The 13,448-nt window shown below is 34.7% G+C and overlaps 2 protein-coding genes across 2 annotated transcripts; one reads left to right on the top strand and one right to left on the bottom strand.

Moving 5' to 3' along the window:
* The first annotated feature begins 5,842 nt into the window (after nt 1–5,842).
* On the top strand, nt 5,843–7,942 carry LOC104117760 (monolignol oxidoreductase AtBBE-like 15). The gene is made up of 2 exons (XM_009628852.4): nt 5,843–7,678; nt 7,787–7,942. Exon 1 carries the CDS (start codon nt 5,995–5,997, stop codon nt 7,636–7,638), a length of 1,644 nt encoding a protein of 547 aa, XP_009627147.1. The 5' UTR covers nt 5,843–5,994; the 3' UTR covers nt 7,639–7,678; nt 7,787–7,942.
* Nucleotides 7,943–7,998: 56 nt separating this feature from the next.
* Nucleotides 7,999–12,893, bottom strand: LOC104117761 (vacuolar protein sorting-associated protein 2 homolog 2). Its single transcript, XM_009628853.4, has 11 exons — nt 12,578–12,893; nt 12,373–12,417; nt 10,936–10,970; nt 10,699–10,749; nt 9,669–9,773; nt 9,499–9,570; nt 9,252–9,323; nt 9,002–9,082; nt 8,873–8,908; nt 8,716–8,777; nt 7,999–8,244 (listed from the first exon to the last, which is right to left on the bottom strand). The coding sequence occupies exons 1-11, from the start codon at nt 12,621–12,623 to the stop codon at nt 8,184–8,186; spliced, it is 666 nt and encodes a 221-aa protein (XP_009627148.1). The 5' UTR covers nt 12,624–12,893; the 3' UTR covers nt 7,999–8,183.
* Between the last annotated feature and the right edge of the window lie 555 nt (nt 12,894–13,448).

Below are 13,448 nucleotides of genomic sequence, written 5' to 3'. Positions count from 1 at the left end.
ACAAAAGTTGGACGATTGAAGGTTTAGAAGGTTGATAGGTTTGACAGAGAGTTGACTTTATTGATATCAGATCCGAATTGTGGTTTCGGGAGTTGATATAGGCCCGTGTGTCATTTGGGACTTGCATGCAAAATTTGAGGTCATTCCCTGTTGATTTGGTATGGTTCGACATGAGTTTAGAAGTTTAAAAGTTCATTAGTTCATTAGGCTTGGACTGATATGCGATTCATAGTTTTGATATTGTTTGGTATGATTTGAGACCTCGAGTAGGTTCGTGTTATATTTTGGGACTGGTTTGTGTGACTGGACGGATTCTCGGGGGCCTCGGGTGTGTTTCAGATGTGTTTGAGTTGTGTCGCGCTCTTATTTGATGTTTCAGTATCATTTCTTTGGGGGTATAAAGGGTACTATATTGAGTAAACCACCTTTGATTTATGATTAGATTGAACCATTAGATTCGTATCATAATTACGGAACCATAACAATAAGAATCGTTAAATTCCGAGGTCGTACGAGAGAGTTATACCCATTTCCGTGTTGGGAAAGATTGCTGGTTTCTGGTGCGAATCTTTGTTCTTCGCGAATGCGAGAGAGGTTTCACGAACGCGAAGAAAGATTTTCGGGCTGACCGGCCAATGCGAAAAATTGCTCTTTGCGAATGCAAAGAACAAAAATCGCTTGGGCATTTTAGTATTTTGAGCATATCTTGAGTTCTAGAGCTCCGTTTGAGGTAATGTTTGCGGTGTTGTTCTCGTCTCAGCAAGCGGGTAAATATCTAACCTTTATTTTGATGTTTTTTCATGATTATTTTGTTGGTTATTATTTTTATCCGTATTTGGATTGTCAAAATTAGAATTTTGAGCCCTAGAGTTGAGAAATGGTAAATCCTTGATTTGAGGTGTCAATTCAAGGACAAAATTGGATGGTTTTCTGGATATAGACTATATAAGTTATGGGTAATATTTATTTTCAATAATTTTTGGAGTCCGGCACGTGGGCCGAGTGGTTGACTATGTTGACTTTTCGAGCGGAGTTGAAAATTGTTATAAATTATTAAATTACGAGTATTAGAGTATATTTTGATTAGTTTGCACGTTATTTGATTAGTTTCGGATCATTTGGTATCAGTTTGAGGAGTTAGAGAGAGGCGTTGAAGCCGGTTATCGGATTTCGGAGCGAGGTAAGTCTCCTATCTAACCTTGTGGGAGGGGGAGGGGGAGGGAATATCCCCCTCGGTGATGTGTTTGATATGTGCTACTTGTTGTGGGGGCTACGTACGCACGAGCTGACGAGAGTCCGTATGTAGCTAGATTCATGTTTATGTCTGGGTAGACCTAGGATTTTATCATTCAATAAATTGTATTACTTGAATTTAATTGTTAGTTTAATTACTTGAAGACTACAAATGAAAGCTGATAGATATCATGTTAGATCGAATCTCAACTCCGTGAGTTATTTGGCAGGATAATCGATAGATGGTAAATATCATGTTTACGTTACGCCCTGTATAGTAAATACGCGAGTCGTAAGTTGATAAGTTTCTTCTCTTCCTGGGGATCGGGCCGAACGCCTCGGCAGTATATGTATATATGAGATGCATCCATGGATCGGGCCGTACGATCTCGACAGTAAATGTACATGACTATATGGATCGGGACGAATGACCTTGGCATAATTCATGCGTAAAATCGCTAGGAGTCCGAATACCCACGAGATTACCCTCTTGATTGAACTTGAAAATTACATGATATTCTCTTTATGACCTAAGATCAGATATTTAATTGATGATTCTTATTTGTTGAGATATCATGTGGCACTTGGAAATTTTTAAACCGGTGATATTTTGTTAACGGATTTCGTTACCTACTGTTCCTTATTCTATTGATCCTGTTGTATTTCATGCATGCTTATGATTCCTGCATCTTATTAATTGGACCACTAGTAAGTGTCAACGTCGATCCCTCATCACTACTTCTTCGTAGTTAGGCTAGATACTTACTAGGTACGCGTTGATTTACGTACTCATGCTACACTTCTGCACTTAATATGTAGGATCTGACAGGTTCATTTGGTGGTCATCTTGGCGCATAGGCACAACTGTTGAGGGAATTTTATGGTGAGTTGCATTCCATGTTACGTGTCGTAGCCCACAGAGTCTCCATCACATTTATTTACTTTATCCTGTCTAATTCATATTCCAGACAAATGTATTATTATTGTACCCCTTAATAAATGATCATGCACTTGTGATACCGAGTTTTGGGGTATTCTAGTTGAAATAATGGTTTTGCTTTAATATCGTCACCTTTTATTTTGTGTTTTACTAATATTGTATTACTTATGATTTCAAATGCATTAAATTTCTTTACTTAATAACTCTTATGATTCCAAAAGTTATAAAATGAATAATTATTTAAATGGTTCACCTTTGACTTGCCTAACCGCGACGTTGGGCGCTACGATGGCGTGCATCGGGAATTGGGGGCGACACTTAAATACTAGTCTTCGATATGTAAAACCTTTTGGAAGTGAATGCTTTGCTACTATTTTATGGCCCTTTCTGACGCAAATCCTTTGACCAATAAATTTTGGATACAAATGCTTAAAGCAAACCGAAGAAAAAGAAGGGGGGAAATATGTGTCTGATAAAATAATTTTTCATAAGTATATGATCCCATAGTAAATACAAGAGTTATGAGTTAAAATACCGCCAGAAAACACTGAGGAAAAAACATAAAGAAGGAAAAAATTGAGCTTATATCATTTTAGTTATGGTTGTTATACCTACCATTGACTTATTTCATCAATGACTTGGCTTTTCAACTTTCTTTTTATTTTGGAGACTTCTCAAGTGTACTTTTCTAAGTAAGTACAAATAATTTCATTTCACAGAAAACCAAAGAATTCCATGTGAAACAGAAATAAACAGATATCAAAAGACAAACTGGAGATCTCAATTTTGATTGACTTAAAGTCTAATAGTCATTATTTGTAACTAAACCACTTCCCTTAATTAGCAGTAGTTCATTAAATTTTGTTGTTGTTTCTACTTAAATGATGGTTCATTGTTTGGTTATTTTCTTTTGCTTCGGTTATATATCTTTGGATAGTTTATGTTAGAAAAATAATGGATAAAATAATCTGGCTTCGATAGTGTAGTCAGTGTCCTTAAAGAATTTAAGCTTCCTATTTAGTTGTTACAGCATGCAGGGATAATAGCAGAATTCCTCCAGGATTTTACAAAGCCTCTAAAATTCGAGTTTCATCAATTAACTCGAATTTTCCACAAGAACATAATATTTGTGGGTTGTAGAAAATAAGTAGAAGAGAAAGAGATAGAAATTTCCAGATGATTACGTTTTGGAGATGATAATGGTATTTATAATACCTCTAGGAGTCTGTTAATTCCAACAGACCCATCTCTTCATAACAAGCACCTTTTAAAACCAATAGTAACTTTTTTTCTGAATTAAAAAAATAAAGCTGTTAAAAAACGTTTTCTGAATTTTAATTAAAAACGTTTTTAACAAAATAGTAGCTGACTAAAACTATTAATTCTGAGCAACTTAATAGGCCCAAGTGCCCAATCTTGACTATTAATAATAATATAGTCAAATTTTAATTTCTCTCCAAAACACCCTTAAAAATATTCAAACTATATAAGACAAAGAAATGCTTTTAAACACCTCTTCCTTTCTTTCTTTTTCCATTGAGGGACAAAACAACCTCTTCTCAAATACTCCCATCAAACACTAACTAATCTAACAGTTCATCCATACTATTTTTTCTTTTCTTTTTAAAAAAAAAAAAGTTTTTCTTTTGATTATATTTTCTTAAACTTTTATTATGATTTTTAAAATTTTAAAAATTTATGTCAAATGGATCCTCGATGAAGGATACATAAATTTTCATTTGAAACATTTTTCAATGTATTGTCATGTACAACTAAACCTCTCTATAACAACCCCGTTTGTTTTGGTATATTTTTGGATGTTATAGCGAATTGCTGTTACAGAAAACATACATTATAACAAAACATGACATTTGGTTCCGAAAAAATGTTGCTTTTATAGTGAAGTGTTGTTATATAAGGATATTGTTATAAAAAGGTCTGACTGTATATACGAGCTTCTATCAAAGTCACTTCTTAGTCTATATGTCAATTGGATATTAGTTTCATAAGATTTTTTTTTCTCAACAAATGATTAATGAAAAGCTTAATATTTCGTGATTGAAATTATAATTTTGCGTATGCATTTGTCCTCAGGTTTAAGAGAGGAAATGATCTTGTAATCACTTACAATTTGAATCGAAGAAAATAATTTTTTCAGATCTCCTGTGTGTTATTTTCAGGTCTCTTATATATAAAAAATGAAGATCTTTTATAAAAAGATATAAAATAAAAAAAATTGTGAAGGACTACAAAATCGATTCTCTCGTTTTAAGAAACTACAATGTATTCTTGGCACACGAAATGTGTGGACAAATAAATATATGATATGATGTTACTCTTTAACTCCTTAGTGATAGCTAGTTAGAATAAATAATGTATAACTATTTAACTTTAAAGGAAATAAGTAAGATTATGCTTATCCCAAAATTATAATAACAGAAAGAGCTTTTGAGAGTATAGTAAACCAAAAAACTGAAAGGTTATTGTCTCTAGGAATGGACTCAGACCACAAAATATGGAAGGTAAAACTTACTTTTTTTTAGCCAAATAAATAGAAATAGATAACCACAATTGGCTTACCGTTGGAATTGCGAGGACAATTTAAGAATATTTTCACAGTTTGGGAATCCAAGTTGCCACTCTTTGAGTGTACGGTTAGGGCTTTCTTTTATACTTAGAAGATAATTTACGTTATCACTTTGCCTAAAAAGAAAAACAAAGAGATTCTTTTTACATCATGTGTCATTATGGTATAAATTATTTTTACACTGCAAAAATATAGATTCTTGAAATAATGCCAACCATTTTTAAAATTTTCACTTCAAATCACTTTAAAAAAAATTTGAAAACAACTCCAAATTATATTAATGCCCAAACACAATTTTACAATTTTTAAATACCATTTTTACTTGAAAAAAAATTTCACTTTTTTTCTGGAATTTTACAATTTTTATGTCCAAACGCCCACTAAAATCATACAAAAGATAGGAAGAAATGCAAGACTTTGCAATTCTTTAAGGCAAGAAATGTGACAAGATTGTCTTTCAACCCAATTGGAAGGCAAACCATTTTCTCCAAGTCTTTTTTCATAAACTTCGAAGTCCCTTATAATACAAGTTCCCACATGTAACCTATAATTTGAGCAAAAATTAAAGGCATTATTTGATGTTGACTTTGTTTTGCAGTCTTTAAGTTCTAGACTCCCATGACCACACCTAGCTATTTGCACATATTCTCCACTTTTACTTTGTTAAAAAGTGATTGACCATTAAGTTACCTACCCAAAACTTGCTTAGTTTGGAAAGGAGATAAAGGAAGCTAAGGGAAACCAAAATATCTTAAATTTTTTCTTTCGTGATATACGGTCAAACCTTTCTATAACAGTCTTGTTTGCTCAAATAATTTTTGGTTGCTATAGTGAAGTGTTATTATAGAGGACATATATTATAACATAATATAAAATTGATTAGGAGAAAAACTTGACCTTTATAATGAATGTTTGTTATATAAAAATGTTGTTATACATAGGTCTAAATGTATATAAAATGGAAAAAAGAAAGTAAGCCACAACAAAGTCTTTCTTAAAATAAAGAATACCTAATTTTACTCCTCATTCTCTTCCCACCCAAACAAAAGGCATTTATTTTCTTTGTTCCTCTCCCCGACTTTCTCCACAATTTCCCCTCTCCTCATTTTCTATTTGTTTTCTTTTCTCTTTCCTACAGTCCAAACATGAGATCAAGGCATTGAAAGTTGAAATATAAGTCTTCTCTCCTTCAAACTTTCTAACAACAGAACAAGCAAGAAAACTAGAGAGGCTTATGGCTTCATCAATCTCTATTATTCTTTCTTCATTCATAGTACTATTTTTAGCTTCATATGCTGTTTCTTATACAATTCAAGATCAATTCTATCAATGCATTACTCTTCATTCCGACCGTTCGATCCCTTTCTCCACAGCTTTCTTCACCCCTACTTCCAATGCTACTTCATTCAACTCTATCCTTAAATCCACTGCCCAAAATCTAAGGTGTTTGACACCTTCTCAACCAAAACCTCTGCTTATTTTCACTGCTTTGAGTGAATCCAATGTACAAGCAGCAGTCATTTGCGCGAAAGAGCTAAAACTTCAGCTTAGAGTTAGGAGTGGAGGGCATGATTATGAGGGCATCTCTTATACATCAGAAATGAAAAGATCAATGCCCTTCATCTTGCTTGACTTAGCTAAACTTCGCGCGATCAAAGTGGACATTGAGGACAACAGTGCTTGGGTTCAAGCTGGCGCGACGATTGGTGAAGTGTACTATAGGATTGCAGAAAAAAGCAAGACACATGGTTATCCTGCTGGCCTATGCACCAGCTTAGGAATAGGTGGTCATATCACTGGGGGAGCTTATGGTCCTATGATGAGGAAATATGGTCTTGGAGCTGACAATGTTGTCGATGCTCGGATAGTTGATGCTAGTGGCAGAGTTCTTGATAGGGCACTAATGGGAGAAGACTTGTTTTGGGCAATTAGAGGAGGTGGAGGAGGCAGTTTTGGTATACTTTTGGCTTGGAAAATTAGACTTGTTCCTGTTCCATCAACTGTGACAGTTTTCACAGTTCCAAAGACACTGGAAACTGGTGCAACAAAAGTCCTGAATAAATGGCAACATGTTGCAAATAAGATTGATGAAGATCTCTTCATAAGGATCCTCATAACTACAGCCAATTCAACTAAAAATGGGAAGAAAACAGTGCAAACAGCTTACCAAGCATTGTTTCTTGGAAAAACTGATAGGCTTATTCATGTGATGAATCATAGCTTCCCTGAATTGGGATTGACGCCAAAGGATTGTGTCGAAATGAGCTGGATTGAATCAGTCATTTATATTGCAGGATATCCAAGTAGCATTAAGCCCGAGTTTCTACTTCAAGGGAAGTCATTATTCCCTGCAGTAAACTTCAAGGCTAAATCGGACTTTCTCCGCGTACCAGTTCCAGAAATTGGACTTGAAGGTATGTGGAAGAAGTTTTTAGAAGAAGATTCACCTATGATGATATGGAATCCCTATGGAGGAATGATGGGAAAGATATCAGAATCTTCTATTCCTTTCCCACATAGAAAAGGGGTCATTTGCAAGATACAGTACTTAACTTCTTGGACAGAAGGAGACAAGAAATCTGCAGATAAACATATCAACTGGATCAGAGGGCTATATGATTACATGGGCACTTTTGCATCCAAGTTTCCTAGAGAAGCTTATGTGAATTATAGAGATCTTGATTTGGGTATGAACAGAAATGCCAACTCAAATTTCTTGGAAGCTAGTGTTTGGGGAAAAAAGTATTTCAAGAATAATTATGATAAGCTTGTGCTTGTGAAGACTAAGGTTGATCCTGATAACTTCTTTTGGCATGAACAAAGTCTCCCAATCCTTCCTTTCAAAGTTGGAAAAGAAGGGAAAAGTTTGATTCACTGAAGCGCTACTTTTGGTTTGATGTTGTATTGTATAATTTCAGGTAAAAGTAAAAATAAGTTAAGTTTTGCTTTTCATTTGGTTTCATGACCTGTAATGGAAGTTTGTATTGATATGAGAAAGTTTGAACATAAGTCTTATATTTTAATAGGTCCTCTCCTCCTACCCTTCAAAGTTGGCAAAGATGGGAAAAGTCTGATTCACTGAAGCACTGCTTTTGGCTTGATGTTGTATATTGTAAAGTAAAAATAAATTAAGTTCTGCTTTTCATAGTAAAGCTTTACATAAAAAAAGTGTTGTTAGTTGATTTAACTGAGAAATGACTTCGATGAATGTTGAATTACAAAACTACGTGTAGAAGGATTTATGAAACCAAAAACATATCCATTATCATTCTGCATTTATACCTCTAGATATTAATTCATAATGTTGATGTTTAGTGCTAGAGAACAATAGTCAGAGAAATACAATTTAGTACATACTATATGTTTATGCTAAAGAGAATTTATACAAGAAAGAAGAAACCAAAAACATATGCACGTTCTTCCTCAAATTCTTCGAAGAGAGGCCAACCTCTTCTCAAGTTCCTCAACATCCGCAGAGTCGGAACTGCATTTAACAGAAGAATTGTTAACAATTCCAAGTAGTTCAGAATTCAACTCGTATTGCAACAAAATCAAACAGCAAGAACATAACAAAATCTTTGACAAGGAGAAGATAAAAAGCCGTCTGAATAAACTTCATATTCCAAAAGTTCTGACCACGCCAAAAATATATTATAGAAGGAAGAACTAAAAAACGAACGTTTTAATTCTAGATTGGCTCAGTACATGCATCAATATAATGTTCATAGTCAACACTTGGACAAAGCAGTAAATAACCATCACGATCAGACGCAAAAGGAGTATAATCAGAGAACAAAAGGAACGTAAGAATACTATGCCTATATAGTTGAGAATTGACTCTGACAGTTTGATATGGAAATGCAGAAGAAACGTAGCTCGACAAATAGTCACACAATCCAACATAAGTATATCAGATATCGACGTCTGACATAATATAAAAGCAGTTTCGACATACCTAGGGGGGGCAACATTTTCAACTTTCTTCGATGCAATTCGACCTTTTGGAGCTGAAGATAGCTGCCAAAATAGAAATCAATAATGAATAAACCAGCTTGCAAACTAAAGATGAGAAAAACAACTGATCGCTCAACTATTCTTAATCCACAACCTACCTGCGATGCAATGTCCACGCCAATCTCGTCCAGCACCTAACAAATGAAAATCCAAATTAGAAAAGTTGACCAGAGAAATATACAATTAGGAAATAGACAAACTGCGTGATGAATAATGAATAATTGAACCTGGTTTGTAAGCTCCTCAGTTTCTTCTTCAGCTTCATCTTTATCCAAAGTTTCATCAATGGACTCTGACATCATCTCAATCTGGAAAAATCAGATAATTTTATCAGTATGCATAGGCTGAACTTCACCAAGCTGAAATATTTTGCCCAGTTGCCTTGAAGAAATTGCATTTGTCCACAATTACGGAGAACTCATAGCATGAAGTAAGTCAATAATGTGAAGCTTCACTGAGAGGGATAAATGTGCTTACTGTCATGTCCAACTGTGACGACTGCTTCTGGAATTCTCTGATCACTTTAACTTGTTTTGCAGGTGCCATTTGCTGAGAAGTAAACACACAAAGAACAAACCAATTAGACGGAATTAAACCTTGATAATAATGGTTCTATAGCTTGTGGACCACAGAACCTAAATGCTAACAAAATGGATGAGCTAAAGGATGTAAGAAGTTCTGATAAAAAGGGGAAAAGAACTCACGACCAACAAATAATCAGTACCTTGTTCATGGCAGTCATTGCTTTAGTAGCACCTTTCATTCCAGTAGACATAGAGGTGCTAGCGTACAGTGCCTACCACAAGAGAAAGGAATCCACGTATAAGATCCACTTAAAATTCTTAATTGCTTGATCATAAACAATAGGAGTAATAATCTGGAAAAAGAATTAACCTGTGTATGAGTTGCTACGCCCCTAATCTGAGCACGACTACCTTGCAGATTTACAATTTGTTGCCGCAGTCGCACAAGCTGACGAGCTAGAATTTTAGTGGCAGCCTGACAAATCAAAGTGTGTGAGCAAGATTTACTTTGGGAAAAAAGAAATGGCAAGTGTGCAGATTACAGTGGATGAATGAGTTCTTTCTTTTTTGATGGAAGAAAAAATATCATATGGAGGATGAATGAGTTCTTTCCTCATCCCTTTTTAAAAAAAATGCCATTCATTTTTCAACAAAGAGTTTGACAAAATAATTCCGCAGTGGTTGAGCATGCTACATTAAAAGAACTACCTGGATCACGCAGTATAATGTTCATGTTACCACTAAAGCTGCAACTGAATGAAGTCCTTACGAATAACTAACCCTTGAATTTAATTAGTCTTGATTCAAACTCAAGTCTTATCAAGCTCAAATCGAGCTAAAATTTTAAAAGAGGGCACAAATAAATTTGGAGTTTGGATATTAAAAAGGAGATTCTAGGATAGAAAGCTAGCTAACATGGCTCACACCCTCCCTCATACATTATTTTTACTTTACAATACAAGAAGACACCTCTTCCGTTCCCATCAACTGCTGTCAAATAAAACAACGCTTCTGTAATTCCATTGAAGGAACCAGATGACAAACATAGAACTTGCTCAATCGAACCTAGGGTAGTTAGGTCACTTTACATACATAGTAGAATAAGAGATTTATCCAGTGGCTTTATCCTTCTGAACATTGATAGAATATCTCTCTAATATCTAACTCTTGTATGTTTGGATGATTCGATAAATTCTCATTAACTAGGCTGATACATCTATCAGGTTGATGCCCTTCGCCACACGTATATATCAAAAGAAACAAGAGGCTGCAAAAAGGCATGCAGTTTCTACTTTCTAGTGCAAATAAGCACCACCCACTAAAAGTCATTAAGGATGATCACAATTCCAATTTCCAAGCGAGGTAGTCAGGTGAAATCAATTTAATGAACAAACACTTGCCTCGTTCCCTGTTTTGGCTGTTTTCTTGATCTCTGCCACTAACTTCTTCTCCTACAAGATAGTGAAAATAAGAATTACACAAGTTAGCAAATAAGTAGAGAACTTAAGCAGAAGAAAATGATTGAGCATTGTAAGAATACTCTGAACCTTTTCTTGACCTTAAAGTTTGCAAGAATACTCTTGACTTACAGAACAAACATTTGCCTTGTGTCTATGAACATTTTCCTAGTAACTTACCTCCATTTGTAAAGATGAAATCTCCCTTTCAATGCCTAAAGTTATCCATGAACAAAGAGATGAATTAATGATAAGTACAAAAGCACCAAGTAAGGAAGGAGGAAGACAATGCAAGTGAAAACAAATTTTTGAAATATACCAATTATCAAATTCCAATTTTGCAACATTTTATAACAACACAAAAGATAATATGGAACATAAGATTTGGCTTCTCCTTTACCAAAATAAGCTGATAATGATATATGAAAAAATAAGAATGACATCCGACTATGACACACTCTCAACTAGATATTCTTTTCCAAACATTGTTTAATTCTTTTGGCATTCTCCAACTCCTTGCTTATGCAAATGACAATGACGTGCAATATACTAGAATAGCATAATAATGATTATATCCCCAAAACTTTATCAACAGCCACATTTAGCAAACTAGCTGACCCTGATGGTTTTAGTAAAATATAAGAATGACACCCAAAAATGGGACAGACATCTTCGACACAGTTTTTTTTCAACAGTATTAATGCTTTTGGCTTCTCCACCCCCTTGCTTATTTTTGGATGGAGAAGGAAAATGAAGTAATGAAAGGAGTCAATAAAACTTATAAGTAGTTGCATTGAGACACCTAGTCACTTGCAAAGGAAATACGTAAATCTAGATTTAGCCAATATAGCAATTCTTCCAACTCTGCCGATGACTGTCCAGAAAAAGCAGGTTAGATTGTTAGCGTAAATTACATTGGGCTCGCCTATCATTTGCAATGCACCTGAACTACCGTTTAGTCCCCAGAACTATTTTGACAGTTTTTCCTAATATATCATACCATACTATGAAGCCCCATTGCCATACAGATTTATAATAACAGATATTATATGATTTTGGTTGTCTAATTACCAATGAACTTTCTCAACCAGTATTATATCTCACTCACCCAGTCTAATAACTAATGAACCTTCTCAACCAGTATTATATCTCACCTCTTTCACTAAAAACTGAATCTTTTCAACAATCACTCATCCTTTTTATTCTTATTGCAAAGACACAACAACCTTAATCTAACCTTTACATGGCTTTTCTTTTGTTGAAATACCTAACAGTCATGACAATCAAATTGAATATGCTTAGGTGCTTCTCTTTCCCAATAACAAAGGCATAAAAATTTCTGCCAAGCGCGATCATTTTTTGCTCAACACATTGGAGAATTAGACTGTTTTAATGTAAAGAGCATAGTGTTTGAAGTACATCTAAAATCAAAACAAGAGGAATTTAACCACAAATATAGCATCCCTATTAAGGCCAGCCAATGCAGTTGGGATCAGGAATTAGCATCTTTTATTTCTAAATTTGAAAAAATTGCCTTCAAAATTTCAATAGTCAAAAGTTGTTCTTTTATCAAACAAAACTCAATGAAACTAGAAGCCCAAGACAGTAATGTTGTACCTCTGGTAGCAACAGCCATTTCCCTTTTGCTCGTCCTCAATGCTTCTGTTATAATCAATTAAAAATTTTCACCTTACATCATCACTCAAGTCAAAGAATAAAACAATAAAAAAGGTGACAAGAAACAAGCTAAAATCCCTATACTAAGCTGAAGGAAAATTCATATCGAAAATGGGATTAGAAAAAAAGGGGGGAAAGATCTTACCTTTGGGTGAAGTCTTCTTCTTGAAAATGTTGTTCAACTTCTCCATTTTCTTTTACAAAAACCAATGATTCTGGTGAAGAAAAATGGGTGGAAGAAGCCCTAGAATTTTCTTGAAATGGGAAAAGAGCCCTATTTTTTGTTGAAAAAGACCCGAATCATGAAAATGGGCGATCAAAAATTGGTTCTTTTTTCTTTTGCCTTTTGGGATTTTTCTCTCAAAGAGTGAAGAAGAGCAGATAGTGGCAAATGGTAGCGGCCGCCTACAGAACTTCTAGTGGAGCGTGCAGTGAATTCTGTTCTTTTCCCACATAATACTACTATGATTTTATCTAACGGCCATCAAATAAGTAGCCGTTGTACAGGTCAAGATGACCAAGCTACCCCTCTCACGTTTGCCCTCACAAAAGGTCAAAAGACAATAATGTCCTTTTGGTTGTTTCACACATTGTTTTGTGCTTGGGTACGAGGAAAGTACATAAATATATTTTGGTGTTGCTCTATCTCTTTTCTTGTTCTTTTAATTGTTTCTCCATTTGCTTATAAAAGAGCAAAAGCAAAGCACACTGCAAGCAGAGCTGTCATATACTCGCGGAGCCAGAATTTTCGTTAATGAGTGTCAAAATATATAAAACTAAATATACCAGAAAATTAAGGGGAGTCAATACATAGTATATATATGCATATAATTTTTTTTACCTAGCTACACAATGTATTTTTTACAATATATTTTTGATACCCCTTCCCATAAGTTAGCTCCGCCACTGACTCATAGTCCATAGGTTGAAGCCTGAGGGTTATGACACAATTTGCTCAATTTTGTTTGATTGTGTTGGATAAAGATTAACTAAACTCACCAAACTCAAAGCCACGT

Source organism: Nicotiana tomentosiformis, chromosome 2, assembly GCF_000390325.3.
Source record: "Nicotiana tomentosiformis chromosome 2, ASM39032v3, whole genome shotgun sequence".
In the NCBI taxonomy this organism is placed as follows: domain Eukaryota; kingdom Viridiplantae; phylum Streptophyta; class Magnoliopsida; order Solanales; family Solanaceae; genus Nicotiana; species Nicotiana tomentosiformis.
The sequence above is the reverse complement of the archived record's forward strand: the minus strand, read 5'-3'. Positions and strand labels throughout refer to the sequence as shown.

Excerpts from the sequence above, each read along its gene's own strand:
- LOC104117760 (XM_009628852.4), top strand. The coding sequence starts at position 5,995 with ATGGCTTCATCAATCTCTATTATTCTTTCTTCATTCATAGTACTATTT.
- LOC104117761 (XM_009628853.4), bottom strand. The coding sequence starts at position 12,623 with ATGGAGAAGTTGAACAACATTTTCAAGAAGAAGACTTCACCCAAAG. Across the intron at positions 10,971-12,372 it reads AATGGCTGTTGCTACCAGAG|GCATTGAAAGGGAGATTTCA; the intron begins GTACAACATTAC and ends GGATAACTTTAG. Across the intron at positions 8,778-8,872 it reads GCGTGGACATTGCATCGCAG|CTATCTTCAGCTCCAAAAGG; the intron begins GTAGGTTGTGGA and ends CTATTTTGGCAG.